The sequence below is a fragment of the Lissotriton vulgaris genome, chromosome 5 (genome assembly GCF_964263255.1).
Source record: "Lissotriton vulgaris chromosome 5, aLisVul1.2, whole genome shotgun sequence".
NCBI classification, from domain to species: domain Eukaryota; kingdom Metazoa; phylum Chordata; class Amphibia; order Caudata; family Salamandridae; genus Lissotriton; species Lissotriton vulgaris.
This window is the reverse complement of record NC_141693.1, coordinates 77,624,736-77,644,316: the sequence shown is the minus strand read 5'-3', so window position 1 is coordinate 77,644,316 and position 19,581 is coordinate 77,624,736. Positions and strand designations below refer to the sequence as shown.

General features: G+C 46.4%; 1 protein-coding gene across 1 annotated transcript in view; it reads left to right on the top strand.

Moving 5' to 3' along the window:
* The window catches only part of LOC147710239 (E3 ubiquitin-protein ligase TRIM39-like), a 164,909-nt gene that overhangs the window by 24,901 nt on the left and 120,427 nt on the right, over window positions 1–19,581 (top strand). Inside the window, exon 3 of the mRNA XM_086920911.1 lies at window positions 4,935–5,165. Within this exon, the coding sequence (XP_086777037.1) occupies window positions 4,935–5,165 (231 nt within the window). The remainder of the gene's footprint in view (window positions 1–4,934; window positions 5,166–19,581) is intronic.

Here is a 19,581-nt window from a genome sequence, read left to right as displayed (position 1 = left end):
GCTCGGCCGGCGCGTGCAGCTTCCAAACAGACCACCACCCGGTCCTCAGCAGTGGGTGGGTCTTTATGCGCCTCCTGGCGCTGTGCAGTGATGGTGGGGGAGGCGTCCTGGAGCAAGGGCTGATGGGGGCTGTAGTTGTTTCCCCTCCCGACAGGCGGAGCCAAGCCCGGCCAGCCGGAAGTAGGCGATGATGGAAGGCAGCGGAGCTAAGCCCGGCCGCCCCGTACCCACAACCCACAGGCAGCGCGCCTCAGCGGAGCCCCAGAAGCAGAGGTAGGCTCGGCCGGCGCGTGCAGCTTCCAAACAGACCACCCGACAATCATACCATCACAAATATCTGTACACTTCTATTAAGATACGGAGTCTAACAAACGTATGGATGAAATTAAATGAAATGAAAAGGGGATTTGTATTGCGCGGCTGCTGCCCGAGGGCATCCAAGCGCTGAGTAGAGGGCGTAGTACTCGGAAGGGAATGGGGGTGATTAGTTTCTAAAGAGGAAAGTTTTTAGCTCTTTGCGGAAGGACGAGAGGATCCGGTTGGATCTTAGGGAGGGGGGAAGGGAGTTCCAAAGTTTGGCGGCATTGAGCTCGAAGGACCTGCCTCCAGCCCTGGACCTTTTGATTCGGGGAATTGCGGCAAAGCAAGCATTCGATGATCGAAGTTGTTTTCCAGGGCAGTAGGGGGTAAGAAGAGTGGTTGATCTTGGGGCCGGCTCTATAAAAGGCTTGATGGGAAATACAGAGGGCCTTAAATGTTATTCTTTCCCTGACAGGGAGCCAGTGGAGAGATCGAATCCCTGCTTTAGCCGATTCTCTGCAAGGAATCTGGAGTAGGGTGCGGGCTGCACAGTTCTGGGTCCGCTGAAGCTTTTCCAATACGTATTCTGGGGCTCCCAAGTAGAGGGCATTGAAGTCAAGCCGGGACTGAATGAGGCCCTGAATGAGAACTTGTTTGGCTTCAAGGGGTAGGTTTGGAAGGATTTTTCTTAGCATCCAAATTAGCCCGAAGCAGATTGCTGATGTTTTTGTTGCCTGTGTGTTAAGGGTAAGCGATTTATCAAGCCAGACTCCTAGGCTTTTTATGTCCTCCTTCGGGGTTGGGGGTGGGCCCAAGCTGGAGGGCCATAACTGATTGATGGCGGTGGGGGATGGGGGGCCGAGAAGTATGATCTCGGTTTTATCACCATTCAGTTTTAAAGAGCATGCCGTCATGAATCTTTTTACCTCTTCCATACAGGCGGCCAGGTTGCCTTGCGGGTGCCCGCTGTTCTTCTGTGCCAGGGAGACCACGAGCTGGGTGTCGTCCGCATACGAGATGATCTTGATACCATATTGACGGACGACCCCAGCCAGCGGTCTCATGTACACATTGAACAGCGTGGGGCTTAAGGAGGAGCCCTGAGGTACTCCACAGCTCAGAGGTTTACTGGTGGAGCAGGAGTCGCCGTCGAAGACCTGGAAGGTCCTTCTGCTCAAAAAAGATCTTAGCCTGGCAAGAGCATCTCCAGAGACTCCCAGATCGGACAGTCGTTGCAACAGAGTTTTGTGGCAGACCGTGTCAAACGCGGCGCTGAGATCGAGGAGGACCACTGCCACTGATCCCCCTCGATCTAAGATCCTCCTGGATTCTTCCACCACGGCTAGAAGAGCCGTTTCCGTGCCATGCTTTGGGCGGCATCCTGTTTGGGTGGCATCCAGTTGAAGGTTTTCTTCGAGGTATTTTGTTAGGTGGAGATTTACATGTTTCGCCAGAATTTTGCTTGCCCAGGGTAACAAGGAAATGGGTCGGTAGTTCTTAGGGTCGTTCAGATTGAGATTGGGCTTTTTCAATAGTGCTTTCACCATCGCCTGTTTCCAGATGGGAGGTACGACTCCCTTTTGCAGGGAGCTGTTCAGTAGCTCTGTAAGGGTAGGGAGAATGGCTTGGCTGGCCATGGTCATCGTAAGGGGGGTGCTGGGTCGGAGGGAGAACCTGATTTTCTGTTGTACGAGGGGTTGAAGTGATTCTAGATCTAATGGTGGGAGGTTGCTCAAAGTTACTCGGCAGGGGAGTACTGTAGCTGTTGAATGCTGGGGCTCAATGATGCTTGGCTCTGGGGCGGAGGTCATGAAGGATGAGTATATTTTGTTGATTTTTTTGATAGAAGAAGTCGGCTAGATCGTTGCAGCGAGCCGTGGGGTTATCGGCTGGAACTGCAGGGGGGGAGATTTTGGAAAGGCTTTTGACGATTTGGTAAATTTCTCTAGGCTTGGATCTAGCGGACATGATTTTTTCTCTATAGTAGGAGGATTGGGCTGTAGTAATCCCAAGTTTGTATGCCCTTATGGCTTCCTTGTATCTTATTTTATCTGTGGTGGTGTATTTGAGGCGCCATTTCCTTTTAGACCGTCTGCACTGACGTTTTAGTTCCCTGAGCTCTTCTGAGTACCAAGGGGCAGTTTCTCGTGCTCTTTTTAATACGGTTTTCCTGATGGGGAGAATAGAGGCGAGAGTCCTCGATCCATTTGTTGAATTTCCCGCTATCGAGTAGGGGGTCCTGGGAGAATGAGGGTTTAGTGGCAGTTAGTAGGTTCTCCCACTGCTCTAGAGGGAGTTTTGACCCGTTTCTCCTTTTTCGTGGGGTGGGGGCACTTAGAGTGATTTTGTGGGTGGACCAAGTGAGGAGGATGAGAAAGTGATCAGTCCAGGGGAGGTGTGTGATGGAACCAACCGAAAGGTTGGGACAATTGCTAAAAACAGGGTTGAGCAGATGACCTTTATTGTGAGTAGGGGACTTAATTAGTTGCTCCAGTTGGATGGCGGCTAGGCTAGAGACTAGCTCATTAGTTGTGTTGTCAGAGCAGTTGTCAAAGTGCATGTTAAAATCGCCAAGTAGCGTGAAGTTGGAAGAGGACATGGCAGAATCGGCTGCTTGCGAAGGTAGTGAGGAGTGAAAGTGGTTCAGAGGGCCTGGGGGGGGGGGCGATACAGGAGTATCGCGGTTATGCTGTCGTTGGGGGTGAATTTAAGGCAGAAAGACCTGCTTTCACAGTCTGGGGTAGGATCCGGCGTACAGTGACACTGATATACGGACTTGTATATGACTGCAATACCTCCTCCTTTTCCCCGAGTGCGGTCCCTGCGAGCAAGTGTGCTATATGAAACATTCAAAAGGAGAACCAACAGAGCCACAAAATTGATATCCTTTCTAGCAGTCAAATGTAAATGTAGCTCCCTAAAAGAACTTGGAAGTCCAAATAAAAGTATTTAAGTAATCTTAATTAAATATAAATGAGCAGCACAGCAACAAAACTGTACAACTGTGAAGTACCAGAACAACTGATTTATCTTAAGCTTAACCTTCTTAAACAAGGTTCCAATGGAACCAGAACACTGGACGAATGAAAATACTTACAGAGCACCTCATTAGAAATACAACACTCGCACTTTCATGCATGGATGGTAATAAAGTATTATGACCTGCTCACTCCCGCTCCATATATGTCTCTTCCATTCCCAGCACATATAACCATATTTTCCTCTTTCTCTGAATGGGCACTATACCGGCCTTGGCAACCAGACCAGCATGGAAATACACTGGTCCGACAGTACGTAGACGTGGAAGAGGTGTGGCGCAGCGGTCAGGGTGCCTAACTCCAGACCACAGGGCTCACGGTTCGTTCCCCGGCTGCGGCGGCAGGTTAGCACAATAGCTTGCTTCTAATCTTCCGACGGCCCCCGGCGCCAGGACACCTCCTTCAGAGCAACGATAAGAAGAGGATCTGAGCCATCCATCTGCCCTCGCCTGCATACCCCCAGGTTACAATATTTAAAGAGCAGTTTCATTCGTACATGCAGGGAATCTACAATAGCATGTTTTAACCCTGCAGACCCACAGTTAAACTGCAGATTAGTCGGGTTTCTGGAAATAGCCTGTCAAAGAGGCCGGCGCCGGATAACTCTACTACATCAGTTGACTTTACAGCTATTGCAAAGAGAGGGGCACAGACTCCAGGCCTTTGAACTCGCCCTATGAATGTACTAGTCACATACTTCATCATGCATTTTGATAGAAAATTCCAAAATAACCTTCTTATAGTGATTGGAAATATGTAAGAGCCAAAATAAAAGGCTAGTTATTGTCAATTGGGCCTCCTTATATTTTTAAGTTGTGTTTATTATCCATCGTTCATCATCTGCTGAATTATGCACCTTAACCTCTATCTCATCATGTGTAGTGATAGGATGTACACAAACTATTCCTCTTATCGCTCACTAGCTGCTAGATTATGAGCGAACTCTTTACACGCTACAAACTGCATTTTATCATGTTCACCGGCAGGATTCACTCGCCTGGTGACCATCGTCCTTGCCCATCATCTATAGGAGTTTTTAAATTACCTGCAGAAACTGGTGCAATAATTGTGATAAATAGGAAATAATACATCTTGTAATTCTCCACAGCACAGTACTTGCATGTTTGGTTTAATTTTAAGTGTGAAATTACGCACCTCTTTACTCTAAATGAGAGACATAGTAGGTTAATGTCACAATGTCTTCTGCACTTTGTGTCCTGGCAACATGGAGTTATTCCCCAACCCTTAGATCTCCTGTCTTCCATCCCAAGTGCTGAAATGTCCAAACTTCCTGGCTCCCCCTCATTTACATTCTCTTCTGTTAGTCACACCTTAACTTCAGCCAGTTTCTCGACTCAGCCTGTCTCTGGGTCATTGACTGTCTTTGCCTGCGGTGGCTTTTCTGCAGCTTTACAAATTCTGATCTCTGTTGTTTGTGAGATGTCTGTGGGGAGAGGGCAGGCGTGTTGCGAAGGATGGTAGAAGGAATGTACTTGGAGAGACTGTCAAATAAGAAAAGCAAATTAGTGTTCTGAATTTTGGATGGCTCGTAGGAAGCTTCATAATATCTAACCAGCATTTCTTTGCTTCTGACAGGACAAGTTAAGAACTCGGAAGCAGAAAATTGAGTCTGAGTTTGGAAAACTGCGGCAGCTTCTAAAAAAGAATGAGCAAACACTACACAGGAGACTGGAGGAGATGGAGAAGAAAATCACCTTAGTAGAAAATGCAAATATCACCAAACTGTCTAATCAAATCACTTCTCTCAATGCCCTGATAACCGAGATAGAAAGAAAGTGTGAGGAGCCAGCGTGGGAGCTCCTGAAGGTGAGACACCGTTTGGTAAATACAAGGATGAGGAGAAATAGTCCTACTTTGTGTGCAGCGTTAAACATGTGAGGGACACACATAATCGCTTGACGGGGTCAATGCACAATGACCCCATGCACCATAGCCCCCAAAACATACAGAAAAGTTATTTAAAATGCCCCATTTTGTGCTCTGAGGACAGTTCAATATACAGACATTAGTTTAATGTGACTTCCTACTGTCACATACATGTCTGCAACCCATTGTCCTATTCACCTTCTATGTTTTATGGGTTACAACACACCTGGAACCTCGCTCTATTCCAGTGGTTTGTTCTGACTTTGTAACACTGAGGCTGAGATGACGATCTACATTTAGTTGGCACGCCGGCAGATGTTTCTGTCTAGTGGAATTCTATGGTAATACAATGACCTGGTTGAAGATGTGATGTAAGATTCCAGTGTCATTTATCAAATACATCTCAATATAAAGCCTAGTGATTTTTTAGGTCGAGCCTAGGCAGTGCGCAAGCGCTGGCTGGAAGACCTGCTGAAATCACTGTACGGAGTGTAATCTCGATTCTCCTATTAACATGACCAGAGAATCTGGATTTCATTAAAGACACGGAGGCTGACATTATGCATTATCCTTTAATAGCAACTCACACAGCCGCACTACATCATAAAGGATAAAGTTCTAGAGTTAACAGTGAACAAAGGATGTATCCAGGAGATGACCACCCTCTTTTAAAAGAATCGCAGCAGGAAAGAACTTCATAAACGGAGAGATCCAAGAAGAGCTTGACAAACATTGTGGAACAAACTTCAGTATCTCAATGGAAAGCTTCTCAATGGACAGCCGGTTAAACAGAATTGCCTGAAAGAAAGAAATGATTAATAATCAAGAGCGTAGAGAGCTATAAAACCTCATCGCAATCAGAAAGATAACAGAAGCATAGGCATAATAAAAGATTAACAACAATTGAAGCAATCAATAAGTTCAAAAAAGATATCATAAAGACATATCAAAAGTTGTAAAAGGGAGGAGGGAGGGATAATGTCAGCCTCCGTGTCTTTAATGAAATCCAGATTCTCTGGTCATGTTAATAGGAGAATCGCAATTTCATTACAAGACCGGAGGCTACATTATGCATGTTGGTAGCCCCGAAGGACAACATCAGACATATGCTCGATAGGCTTGCAATAATGACGAGCAAAGGGGTTAGCATTTGACCAGTCAGCAGCTTTCAGGATATCATCCAACTTACCACCTGACCAGAAGGATTTACTGGCCATAGCTCCTCTGATAGAATGTGCTTAAAACTTAGAGAGGTCGATACCAGCGAGACTCATGGAAGACTTAACCCATCTAGCTATGGAGGTGGAAGAAACAGGTTTAAAAGGTTTCACAAAAGAAACTAAAAGTTGATTTGCATCGTTTGGGCGTAGGAGAGACATCCTGGTGTCATATTCTTTCATACAAGCAACCACACAAAGTTTAGGGAAAGTGTCAAAACGAGGATAAAAGATAAAATCTGACATGGTTTTAGTTCTTCTTAGTAATTCAAACTTGACACCAAAAATATCATAACATCTATTAGAAATGTCTAAGCTTTTGATGTTAGATACTCTTCTACAGGAGACTAAACACAAGAGAGTGGCAAGTTTGAAGGAGAGAAATTTTCTATTAAGGGAAGAGTTATCTGGCCAAGAACAAAAAAGGTCTAAAATACACTTGACATCCCAAAGGGTCTGATACTTAGGTCTAGGAGGTCCCCTTAGTCTTATACTCTTGAGGACTCTACAAATAATAGGATTTTTACCTACTGATTTACCGTTGATAGGGGAATGGCCCGCGGAGATTGCGGATCTAAAACAATTAATAGAACAATAAGAAAGGCCTCTGTCAAATTGTTCAACCAGAAAATTTACGATATTGACGACAGGAGCCTCCACGGGATCCAGACTCCTTTCCAGGCACCAATGAAACCATTTTTTCCAAATGTTGTTATACCTAAGGTGTGTTCCGGGTGCCCAAGATTCTCCGAGAAGAGAGAGAGCTGTCGACGAAAGTCCAGACAATTCGTTAGATTGCCTGACACTTTCCAAGCAAGAAGGTTCAAATTCCCCTCGAGAATAAGATCTTCCCTGTCTGCGTTTGAGACCAGGCCTGGAGAGGCTGGGATCAGAAACGGAATGTCGCATGCTAGTTCCAGGGCTGTCGGGAACCAAGCTTGGGACGGCCAAAAAGGAGTAATTAGGATCAGAAGGCATTGTTCCAATCTGACTTTCTGGAGGACACTCTGAATCATGGCGAAAGGAGAGAAGGCATAACCCAGGAAGTGAGACCATGGTTGGAGAAAGGCGTTCACAGCAATAGCGCCCGGGTCTGGCATCCAACTGAAGTAGTTGGGAAGCTGGAAGGTAAGGCTGCTGGCAAATAAGTCCACGTCTATGGGACCCCAAAAGTGGAAGAGGGTATTGTAGACGTTCACATCGAGTTTCCAGTCTGAGAAGTCTAGAAGGAATCTTGAATTCCAGTCTGCAGAAATGTTCGATTTTCCTGGAAGATATTCCGCCCGTAGGGAAATTTTGTGTTCCAGACAGAGCATCCAAAGTTTCCAGGCAAGATTGGAGAGATCTGCAGATTTCGTTCCTACAAGACGATTGATATAGGCCACAGCAGAAATGTTGTCCATTTTCAGAACCGACCTCCCTTGAATGGAGTGTTTGAAGCTCATAAGAGCGTATAAACCAGCTGTCAATTCCAGAAAATGTATGTGTTGATAAGATTCCGTCAGGGTCCAAACCCCACCGGTGTTCTGGTCTTCCAAACGTGCACCCCAGCCATGAAGACTGGCGTCTGATTCTAGGACAAAATCGGGGGATGAGCCGTAGATAGCTTTGCCATTCCAGGCGTCTAAGTTCTCCAGCCACCAAAAGAGCTCTGCTCTGGCATCTGGGTCCAGGAAGACACGATCCCCATACCATAGACCTGAATTGAGCGCTTTTCTCTTTAATCTCTGAAGCGCACGGTAATTCAGAGGACCGGGGAAAATGGCCTGGATGGAAGAAGAAAGAAGCCCAAGAAGTCTGGCTAGTTCGCGGAGTGTTAGAGACTCTTGTTTCAAGACGGACCTGTTCTCTTTTCGGATCTTGGCAATCTTCTTGGCAGGAAGGAGGAAAAGACATTTCACGGTGTCTAGGGTGAAGCCAAGGAAATCTATGGTCTTTCATGGAGAGAGAATGGATTTTTCTCTGTTGATGATGAATCCTAGACTCTCTAAGTTCATGGAAGTTTTTAGATCTCTTAGGAGGTCTGAATGGGATTGGGACATGATAAGAATACCGTCCAGGTAGATGATGAGATGGATACCCTTTTCTCTTAGAATTGTAGCGATACACTTCATGATCTTGGTAAAACACCAAGGGGCAGAAGAGAGTCCGAAGGGAAGAGCTTGAAATTGGTAAAGGCGTTCTTTCCAAGCAAATTGAAGGAAAGCTTGATGCTCCTTGTACATGGGGATGGTGAAGTAGGCATCCTTCAGGTCTAACTTGACCAACCAATCTCCTTCGAGAAGGAGATCCCTTAGAAGGTGGATACCCTCCATTTTGAAATGACGATAAACCAGAAATTTGTTGACTTCTCGAAGGTTTATTACCGGTCTCCACCCTTTGTCCTTTTTCTGAACAAGAAAAAGTGTGCTTATGAATCTTGCATCGGACCAGGGAACCTCCACTATTGCACCCTTTTTGAGCATAGAAATAATTTCTTCCTCCACGATCTTTTCCTGATCCTGTGAAAGGACAAAGGGGTCGGGTAAGCGTGATTGGAAGGGGATCTGTAAAAAGTCTATCTTGAAGCCCATGACGGTTTCTAGAACCCATGGATCTTGGGTGATTGAATTCCAAACATGATAAAACTGTTTTAGTCTGCCCCCTACTATGTGAGGGAAAGAAGGAGTAGTACTTACTGGTAGAATTGGAGGTGTTGGGAGTACCACGACCTCTGGAACCACGGTTTCTTGGACCCCTTCCTCTTTGGGGAAAGAAGGGTTGTCTAGGGGGGTAGAAGCCCGTTCCAGTTCCTCTGAATGATGAGTAGGGTCGTTGATTGCCTCGGCCGGAAGAGCGACCCCTTCTGCCGGCCTGAACAAAAAGGTTGGTGTTAAACACTCGTCTTAGGTTGTTTGGAGCCCTGTCGAGAGCAGTGAAGGTAGAGACATATTTACCAATCTCCTTGATTATATCCTCCCCGAAAAGAAGGCCTTTAGGGTTTTGGGAGGGTTCCTTCTCTGCCATGTCTCCTAATTTTGTTTAAAATGGACCTCCTCCTTTCAACGTTTAAACTGGAATTAGCGTTGCCAAGGAGAACAAGGGCTCTTTGGCTCCATCCTCGAATGAGATCAACGTTCAAGGGGGTCGAGGAGAGGTGGGATTGTTCGGCCATGTCCAAGATTCTAACAAGTGGTCCTAAGACATCTAAAAGACGGTCTTGGCAGCCTTTAAGAGCTCTCCAGTCCTTTTCTAGGGTCTCGCCCTAATTTAAAAAGGAATTTGATAAGGTCTGGATCTAGGTTTGGAGTTTGACAGACCCTCTCCTCAATGGTAGGTCTGGGGGATTCAGATCTCATTGTGTTTCTAGTATTTCTATCTAAAAGGTTTCTCAACCAACGTGTGACAAACTGGGAAACATGTTCCTGTGGGAACCACTTTGAGCTATTAGGGTGAGAGATGTTTAGGGGAGAGAACATCTCTTCTCCGATAGGATTCAAAATAGTATTTTTAGAGCTCGGTTCAGGATCAGGTTGAGTATTGAAGTCATGTTGAACCTCATCTAGGTCAAAGACGAATTCGTCGGAGGGGTCTTTGGAGGAGTTGTCACCAAAGGAGGAGGAAGAGGAGTCAAAACCAGAATTCTTTTTTTGGTTAGCACTATTCCAAAGTGTGCCGCGAGGGACACCGTACATATTTGTGCCGCCATGGGCACCGATCAAGGGAGTGTCCAGAGGGACATCAGGTTCAAGTGGGGCGCAGTGGCCTCCCATCCAAATTGAGGTGCTAGGACCTCCCGTACAATGAGAGACGCTAGGGCCTGTAGTGCTTTTGCAATGTTTAGTCTTTTTGGGCCTCTTACCGTGTATAGGGGGGTGGGGGGATCTTGGGAATCACACAGTCTTTTAGAGAGCATGACTTCTTTGAGAGAGGACATCATACAGGATTTAATCTCCTGTTGAAGGAATTTCTTCAGTGAATTGCCGATAGGTGCAGGTGAGCTTGCAGTGGCGTAGTCTGAATCCATGTCAGACATGGTGTAGTAATGTTAAGAGATTTGAAAGGGGAATGAGATTTTTTTTTTTTTTAAATTAAGCTCAGAATCTAAAAACTACTTTTTTAAATCTTTTTTTATATATATTAAATATAAGGTAAGGGTGGGTAGAGAATCCTGTCAGTATTTAAGTAAGGGAAGTTGAGAGAATTAATATTCCTATCGGTTTTATGGGGAATTAATATCCTTATTTAAGTATCCTTGTTAAAATTATTGGGTAATTAAGTTATTTCGATGATAATAAATGCCTTTCTAATGTTATTGAAAGAATGGTGAAAAAAAACGCGATGGACTGAGTATCTCCGGCGGCTGAAGCAGAGCAACTGACAAATATCGAGGAGCGCTCGAGCCCAGCTGCCGGAGAAGAGGAAAGTCGCTTCGGAAAGGAGGCACGCAACGCGGGCGTTGCTGATGGCCGTTCCTTTAATGTCGAAGCGTACTTCAGAGCGACACGGAAGCCAGGAAAAAGCCAGAAAAGCAGAGGACATCGGCAAAGTTGCTGGGGGAAAAGGGAAGGTGATGATTAAGGTGACGGACAACCATGTTTAAGACGAGGGACAACCATAAATTGGAAGTCCATGGGAGGGTGGGGGGTGGAATCTGGAAACCAGTGCCACCGCGGGGAGTGGTTCGAGCCAGTGTGAAGGGCGCAAGTCAGAAGGCACAAGTCAGAGTGCGAAAGTGTGCAAGGTAGTAGATAAAGCAGCTAAAAAGACAGTGTTAAAGCGTCCAATCATGAAGAAGGAAGTATGAAAGCATAGCAAAGCATCAAGTTGGCATTTACACGTTTTAAAAATATCATAATATACGAAATATAAGGCAAAAGTTGTCTAAGGTAAAGGAGAAATAAGTAGTAGTGACTTATCTGCTGGCGAGCCGCTTTTCAGAGAGGCAGATAATCTCCTGGATACATCATTTGTTCACTGTTAACTCTAGAACTTTATCCTTTATGATGGTGTGCGGCTGTGTGAGTTGCTATTAAAGGATAATGCATAATGTAGCCTCCGGTCTTGTAATGAAATCCTGCCTGCAACTGCCATTGGTTCACTCCTGCGTTGCTATTTTTTCCTGGCTCCTTATAGGTTGATGCTCCCAATTCATCATTTCCATTTTTTATTCAGAGGAGCACCGGCCAACTGCAGTTTGCTTATGCTGTTTGTGGTTATGCGTTCCTTTGGGGACTACTTGTTTTATTTCCTGCTTCTGATACACCATGGCACCCGCTTCACGGGCCACAGCACACATACATTTTTTGTACATGGATGCTTCGTGTTATAGCACAGCGCCCATTTTTTATTTTTTTATTATTTGTTTAGTGCGTTTTACAAAGCATAGTCTGCAATAACTGTAGTGTAGTTCCTATTTTCCCAATAGGCCCTGCGCATTGGAATAACATAAACAGTAGTATCGACGTAGAAGTGCGGATCTTCCAGGCCTCCACTGACTATGCTAAACTTAATTGGGTTTGTTACCAACTAGCTCAGAGGTCACTGGAAACTTTCTTCTCTGAATAGGAAGTGATCAGCTTCCTTGGTACAGACAAGAAGGGATTCAGTTTTCCAACAACCGTGCAACATGACAACTTTGCTCCTCAGATCAGAGTCAGTCTCTAGGGTCGTGTGAAACAATAGACAGTAATTTTACTCAGTCAGTGGTTGTGCAGGTTACTTTCCCAATATGTAGGGAATAGAGAGACGGGCGTTATCAATAAAGGGTAACATTTATTGAACAGTCTTTCTTCTCGTACAAGAGAAATGAATTGCCACAATTGCAAGACTTGTTATTATAAAAAGTACGTACAGTAAGATGAGTATTGCGAAATAATACTGTAAAAGCATTGATATGGTTTCTTAGCCATACAATGGTTTAAAATAAATAAAACATATATACATTCATATATACATTAGGCTAAAATACTCAACTGGTGCTTCTAACTACGCCTACCCCAGTGTACCTGACCTAAGCCTAATACTTGGGAGGGGAGTAAGTAAGTAGCTTTAAGTTAAGTTGGTTTTGCCAAGGTTTGCTTCAAGAATTCTCTCTAAGGGTTTAGTCAACACCATACCTCTGGAATAGAATGATGGAGGTCTGGTATCTCCTTCAGGGGCTCGATATCCCAGTCACTCGCAAGAGTGGCTTGGAAACGCCGGAGCTGGATTGTTCTGCAGGAGAAAAGACCGCGTCTCTCTTAGCGCGTCGAGGAAGAGGAGGGGCAGCGTCCGCGGGCAGCTTGCATCTGCTGGGCTCTTGCAGGGGACGGCTGTTCAGCTCCTAAGTTCACCACACCATCGTTCGCTAGTTAGCAGCGATAGCAGTAGCGATAGCAGCTATGGTATCATCAGCATAACAGCAACTTCAGCAGCAGCGATGGCATTGAGGCAGCAACATCAGCGTTTGCTTAAGGCAACGTTGGTAATATTTATACGTGAAAGGTGCCTTGTTTGACGTAAGTTTTTGGACATAAGACGTCAATAAAGATGTCACTAGGAAGTGATCGTCTATCAGTGCTCATTAGAGTTCTATTACTAATCAAAACACAGCAAGCGGGGATTTCCAGGTTGCTGAGTTTTTATCTTGTTGAAGAACTCGGAGTGTTAATCTAAGAATCTTAGATAGTAACTTCTGCTATGTCATTGCACTAATTGGTTGCAAAGGAAGTGGCAGAGAAAGCGATTCTGAAATGTGGCTCTGTTCGTGTGAGGCCAGAGACGAGTTTCTGAATATTGCGCTTGAACGGTTATGCCAATATAGGCAATAAATGGATTTATAGCCGAATAGGGGCATAAGGTCACAGTATCGATCAGGGTCCTAGATTAGAATGCTACACCCACTCCACGAATTCATGTCCATCAAATTACTAAAACTAGAGCAATAAGATGCATGTGTAACATCGCCCACCCCAAAATACATATATGCATTTGAAATAGGCGTATTTGTAATATGTGAAAAATTAGGTACTGTACGTTTTTGAAGCATAGAAATCATTCAAAAATTATAGCATATGAAATCAATGAACGATTATGCAAAAAAGAATTACACATGAAATATCTCTGAATACAGAAAGGAAGGGCGAGATAGTTTCATCACATATAAATGCATTGCAGTAAAATGTGCTAGAGGCTTGTGAAAAGATATAATGTCTCTAGATGTATCTAAAAATAGAATTAGAAGCTACTGTTGTCTATGAATAGTTCTACTTTAAGCAAAGAATTTTTCGTGCCAGAAAAAAGGTAAATATTAAAAAGTGTTCAATTCAAAAGAATTATTGCTTGAACAGGGAAAATAGAGTTCCAACGCTTTTAGCAGTTTTTGTTGTTCAAAACTGAAGGCCGAATTCAGAGTTCATGGGAACGCTGTGTCGGAATGCTTCTCTAAAGTTATTGTTTCTATTCGGGTGAGATCATATCAGACAGGCTCTCAAAGAATTGGTCTACAAAATCAGGCGACAGTTCGACCAAATTTGATAGTGCTGTAACTTGGCAGGTGTGAGAATGATTGCTGTCATCAAAGGCTGGATCAGCAATGCTCACAGAAGGTCGTACCTGGGTGATGTTGCTTTTGTCACTCGCTCCACTGTTACCACCTAGTCGTAGCACAGGAGTCTCTACGAATGCCGTCATCAGGATTGGTAGCCGCTGGGGACAATACAATGCGTGAGCCGTTATCGGACTTAGCAAAGTATCGATATCCATTGGTACTGCTGATGGAAGTGAAAGACAGGTGTCCAACACGCACTCATCTCCGCATAGCATACATCGTAGTACAGGTAAGATGCAGTTTTGCCATATCGGTCTGAATGAAAGGAACCAGGTCATGTTTAGATCTCTCAGCCTGGCCAATCCAAGGACTCTAGTTATTCTGTCCCGGTAGCGCACTGCTAGGATTGTCTCTTCCATTCCCATAGGAGTCATGTCTGAGCTGTGGCTTGCCATAATGAAGCAGGAGGGTCAAAAATAAAATCCCTGCTACAAGTCCCAAAAATAGGGGTATGCCGCCAAAAACAGAGTGGACAAAATTTGGAACGATTCCCAGAATTGCTTGAAATGGTGTAAGAGGTCCCGTATAAATCGTCTTAAAGATACCATGGGTTGCCTGTGGCACTAGACATGTTAAGGAGTTGGCTCAACATTTCTACGAAATGCACGGGGCAATTTGTTGATAAAAGGTCATGAACCTCCGTAGCTGTCCTTGCAACTAGGAGATCATACGTCTCTTTTGATGACGTGATGGGCACTGTTGTCTGCAAAAGCACAGACTTCATTTTGCTTAAAGTACCAATTCGTATAGAAGAGAAATGCAGACGAGGCCAGATGGGAGTCTCTATGTCTCCAGGGCCGTTCGGGAACAATGCTTGCATACAGCATTTGACCATGGAAGTTACGCTTACGAGATACGCTTTTCCTGGCAAAAGGCCACAACATTTGTGATCAGTTCTTAGAATGTAACTCCCATTCGTGAGTTGCATAAAGAAGGGCTCTATCTGCGTTGCAGGTGTGACAAGCTGGTGGCATGAAAGGTTGTTAGAATTACCTTCACAGGCTCCATGTAAATTAATACCCTGGCACAAAAGTATACCGCTTAGTGAACGTTTACAGTTTTCACCACTAAGAAATACATTTTTGTCACTGTCACTGTAGCATGAATGTGTGTATGGTAATTTCCATGCTAACTTAACATATCCTTTACCCAATCGTTCATACTGGCCAGTAGGTATGTATTCAAGGCACTTTTTAAATCTGAAAGTTGTTATCGGAATAGTGATAATTCTGTGTATTATCCATTCAATGACAGGACTTTCTGACATTGTCAATGGTAATCTCTCAAGTTTTTCGATGCTCAGGATTGTATAGTCTGCTCCTTTCTGTGCCAAGCTGATTTATCAGTAAGGTTAAAAATGGAAAACAATGACGTTGTGTTGATTAAACACCAAGGCACATAGCCTGAACGAAGATTTTGCAGCGTCCAGCCTAATTGTACAATAGAACGTAATTGTGACTGGCCATGCTGTAACATTAGCAAGTCTGTCTATTATATCAAAGGCAGAGGATACAATATTGTCCAACAAATATATTCTGGAGGACAGTCATTAACCCATTGTCCACTACAGAAAGTGATTTTTCCAAATTAATACGATCAATTTCTCGTATTTTTTCTGCTGTTTCAATTTGTGTGACTTTCCAAGCCTCGTTGTATGCAGCATAGATACTGGTCGCTATGAAACGGTTTTGACGCTGTTTGCGTGGTCCCATAATAAAATCGCGCAAATCAGCACCATCTTTAAGTAAAGATAAGTGTTGCTTAATCTCAGCCAGTGTGGATGATCCTAGCCATTCGAGGCAGAGTTTCCCTACACTGTATGTTGTTACTATCCCTGGATGTTGTCTCTGGGAGTATCTAGGGTCTTGTCTGGTCATTTTTACCCCCTGTGTTTTATTCAGGAATCTATCTTGACAGTTGTTTGTGTCAGTAGGCCAGATTAACCACTTTTTCCAATCAGGATGTGTTCTGTTAAAATGTAACATTTTAGTTACGTCTATCTCAATATCTGTTGTTGCATTTTCAGGTATTGGTTTTGGAATAGACGGTTTGTTTAGGTCTTTGATCTTAGCTAGGCCAAGACAGGATGTTTGGAGAATTGTGTCATTTAAAAACATCATTTGTTCTGGTATCATGCAGGTTCTGAATAGTGCTTCTAGGCCTTGTACCTGCCAATCTTTCGTACCCCAAATGGTTTTTAGGTCTCGCCTGTCGATGCGCATGCGCATCGAGCTTGCGAGTCTATGGGGGCTTATCCACTCTTTATCCAACTTGCAAGGAATCGTGGCGATTCCTTGCAGTGCACGAGAAATTTAAGCTCAATGCGCATGTGCATTGAGCTTAAATGCGAGTGCACATGCCCCCAGCCGCCTGCCTTGCCTACTCTCTCTCTCACAGCCTCCCCCAGCTCCGCCCCCTCACTTCTTGATTGCACGGCCGCTAGGCCGTGCCTCCCCTACTCTCCTCCCCCCTCCTCCTCCTACTCTCCTCCCCTGCCTGCCTGCCGTGTCGCACCTCTCCGCCCCCTCCCCTGCCCGCCGTGCTCTCCCCTCCTCTCCTTTCCCACGCTCGCCTCCTGAAAGTCGTCTTCGTTTTGTCTCACCGCTCTCCGTTTACTTTCCTGCCTCCCCCTCTTTCACCCCTTTCTATTTTATATCCCCAATTTTTTCCTTTTTAGTTTTATTTATTCCAGTTCGTGTGTCGCCTCTTTCTTCCTTTGCCCATCCAACCTCCGTTTTTGTTCTTCCTTTGTCCCTGCTCAGCAGCCCCGCATGCCTTCCCCAGCAGCACCGCACACACGCCCCTCCCCCGCTGTCCCCGGAGCAGCGCGCAGACACCCGCCCCCTCCCCCGGTGACATGTCTCTCGCTGCCTCTGTTTGTGTTGGTGCAGCGAGAAATGTTCTGTCACAATCCCGTCCGTCAAATCCGGCTTCGTATCCTCACTCACAATGTCACGGGCACCGCGGCCTGTGCCTTCACACCTCCGACGACCACTCGGTGCAAATACGGACTCTCTCCCTCAGTACTGCGTCATCAGTGCCTCCCACGGCGACCCCCTCTTCCAACAGACCACCCTCCCAGACCAGCAGCCCTCCTCTCCCTTTCACCCCACAGAAACCGTGCCCGCACTCATGACGTACACGCCGTCCTTTCCTACCCACACACCTGCACTCACACTGCCTCTCATCTTCTGCATCCCACAGCGACAGTCTCTCCTATCCCAGGCGTCCCACGCTGAGTCTATTTCAACTCCGGCTTCCCACAATGACCGTTTCTCCCACCTCATTGACAGTCTCTCGTTTCCAGTGTCTCTATCTCCTGCATCCCACACTGACAGTCTCTCTCGTATCCTGCACGCCACACTGACAATCTCTCTCATTTGCTGCACCCTACATGACAGTCTCCCACGCCTCGTACACCCAGCAATTACAATATCTTACGTCCCCTGCACGCCACACAGACGGTCTCTCTCGCCTCCTGCACTCCATACTGACAAGTCTCTCTCTCATCCTGCACGCCACACTGACGGTCTCTCTCGCCTCCTGCACTCCACACTGACAAGTCTCTCTCGAATCCTGCAGGCCACACTGACGCTCTCTCTCATTCCTATACTCCACACTGACAGTCTCTCTCGAATACTGCACGCCACACTGACGCTCTCTCATTCCTATACTCCACACTGACAGTCTCTCTCGAATACTGCACGCCACACTGACGCTCTCTCTCATTCCTATACTCCACACTGACAGTCTCTCTCGAATCCTGCACTCCACACTGACGGTCTTTCTCGCCTCCTGGATCTTAGGCTGGCAGTCTCTCTCATCTCCAGCATTCTACAGTGACACTCCTCTTTCATCCTGCATGTCTCAGCTGCCTTTTAAATCATCTACGCTCCGCGCTCCACCAGACAAAGGCACCACGAAGCTTTGCTGAGCGGCTATAACTGTCAATGCCTAGAGCGTGGAAACAAATGTCTGGAGCTCGTGTTACAAACACCCTACAGTTGTAGCTAACATGTCATAGCCTCGGCCAACTAATGGTATAATATTGTGCTCTCCATAGCTACACAGTCCTGGACGGCTGCATTGCCCATTGTTGCTCCACCGGGTCAAGAGCTGTGCCACCCTTTGAAGATCCCCGCTGGCTTTGTAAATAAGCCCCGTCTGGGTTATATATATGCCATTTGGCTATCATTAACATCGAGCAGAAGACCTTTCTGTGCCTCCCCTACTCTCCTCCCCCCTCCTCCTCCTACTCTCCTCCCCTGCCTGCCGTGTCGCACCTCTCCCCTCTCCGCCCCTCCCCTGCCCGCCGTGCTCTCCCCTCCTCTCCTTTCCCACGCTCGCCTCCTGAAAGTCGTCTTCGTTTTGTCTCACCGATCTCAGTTGACTTTCCTGCCTCCCCCTCTTTCACCCCTTTCTATTTTATATCCCCAATTTTCTCCTTTTTAGTTTTATTTATTCCAGTTCGTGTGTCGCCTCTTTCTTCCTTTGCCCATCCAACCTCCGTTTTTGTTCTTCCTTTGTCCCTGCTCAGCAGCCCCGCATGCCTTCCCCAGCAGCACCGCACACACGCCCCTCCCCCGCTGTCCCCGGAGCAGCGCGCAGACACCCGCCCCCTCCCCCGGTGACATGTCTCTCGCTGCCTCTGTTTGTGTTGGTGCAGCGAGAAATGTTCTGTCACAATCCCGGGAAATATCACCACCTCCGGGGATTATTTATTAACAAGCGGGCTCCTGCCCCACCTCTCTCCTCATTCGATCTCTATTTCGGCTTCTTCTGCTGCTCTCCCCTCCTCTCCTTTCCCATGCTCGCCTGGGAGCCCTAATGAAATGTATTGACGCGGGGGCTTAAGTTTGAAGACTAGGGCTCTAGGGCCTATTCGCTTAGCCTGTGGCCAATGTTAAGCTCCAAACTCCTACGAAAGGTGATGTCACCCATCAAATACAGGTAGCCCCGCCCACACTCCACAAACACCCTCTGCCTAACAGCTGAACAAAGCCACACTTGCGTCGAAGTGGGAAGTCCCCGACGATCTCTGTTCGATCTTTAGTCTGCTTTGCTTTCACTTTCTTTTAAGACAGTAAAGTTAGCATTTCCAGGAAAGGAAGGACACCCACGCGCAGTACATGTGAATGCCCTCACCCTCACTCACCCTCAAACCCTCACTCACCCTCACTCACCCCCCCTCACCCTCACTCACCCTCACTCACCCTCAACCCCTCACCCTCAACCCCTCACCCTCACTCACCCTCAACCCCTCACCCTCACTCACCCTCAACCCCTCACCCTCAACCCCTCACCCTCACTCACCCTCAACCCCTCACCCTCACTCACCCCCTCACCCTCACTCACCCTCAACCCCTCTCTCACTCACCCTCAACCCCTCACTCTCACTCACCCTCAACCCCTCACTCTCACTCACCCTCACCCTCACTCACCCTCACTCACCCCCTCACCCTCACTCACCCTCACTCACCCCCTCACCCTCACTCACCCTCAACCGCTCACCCTCAACCGCTCACCCTCAACCCCTCACTCTCACTCACCCACCCTCACCCACCCTCAC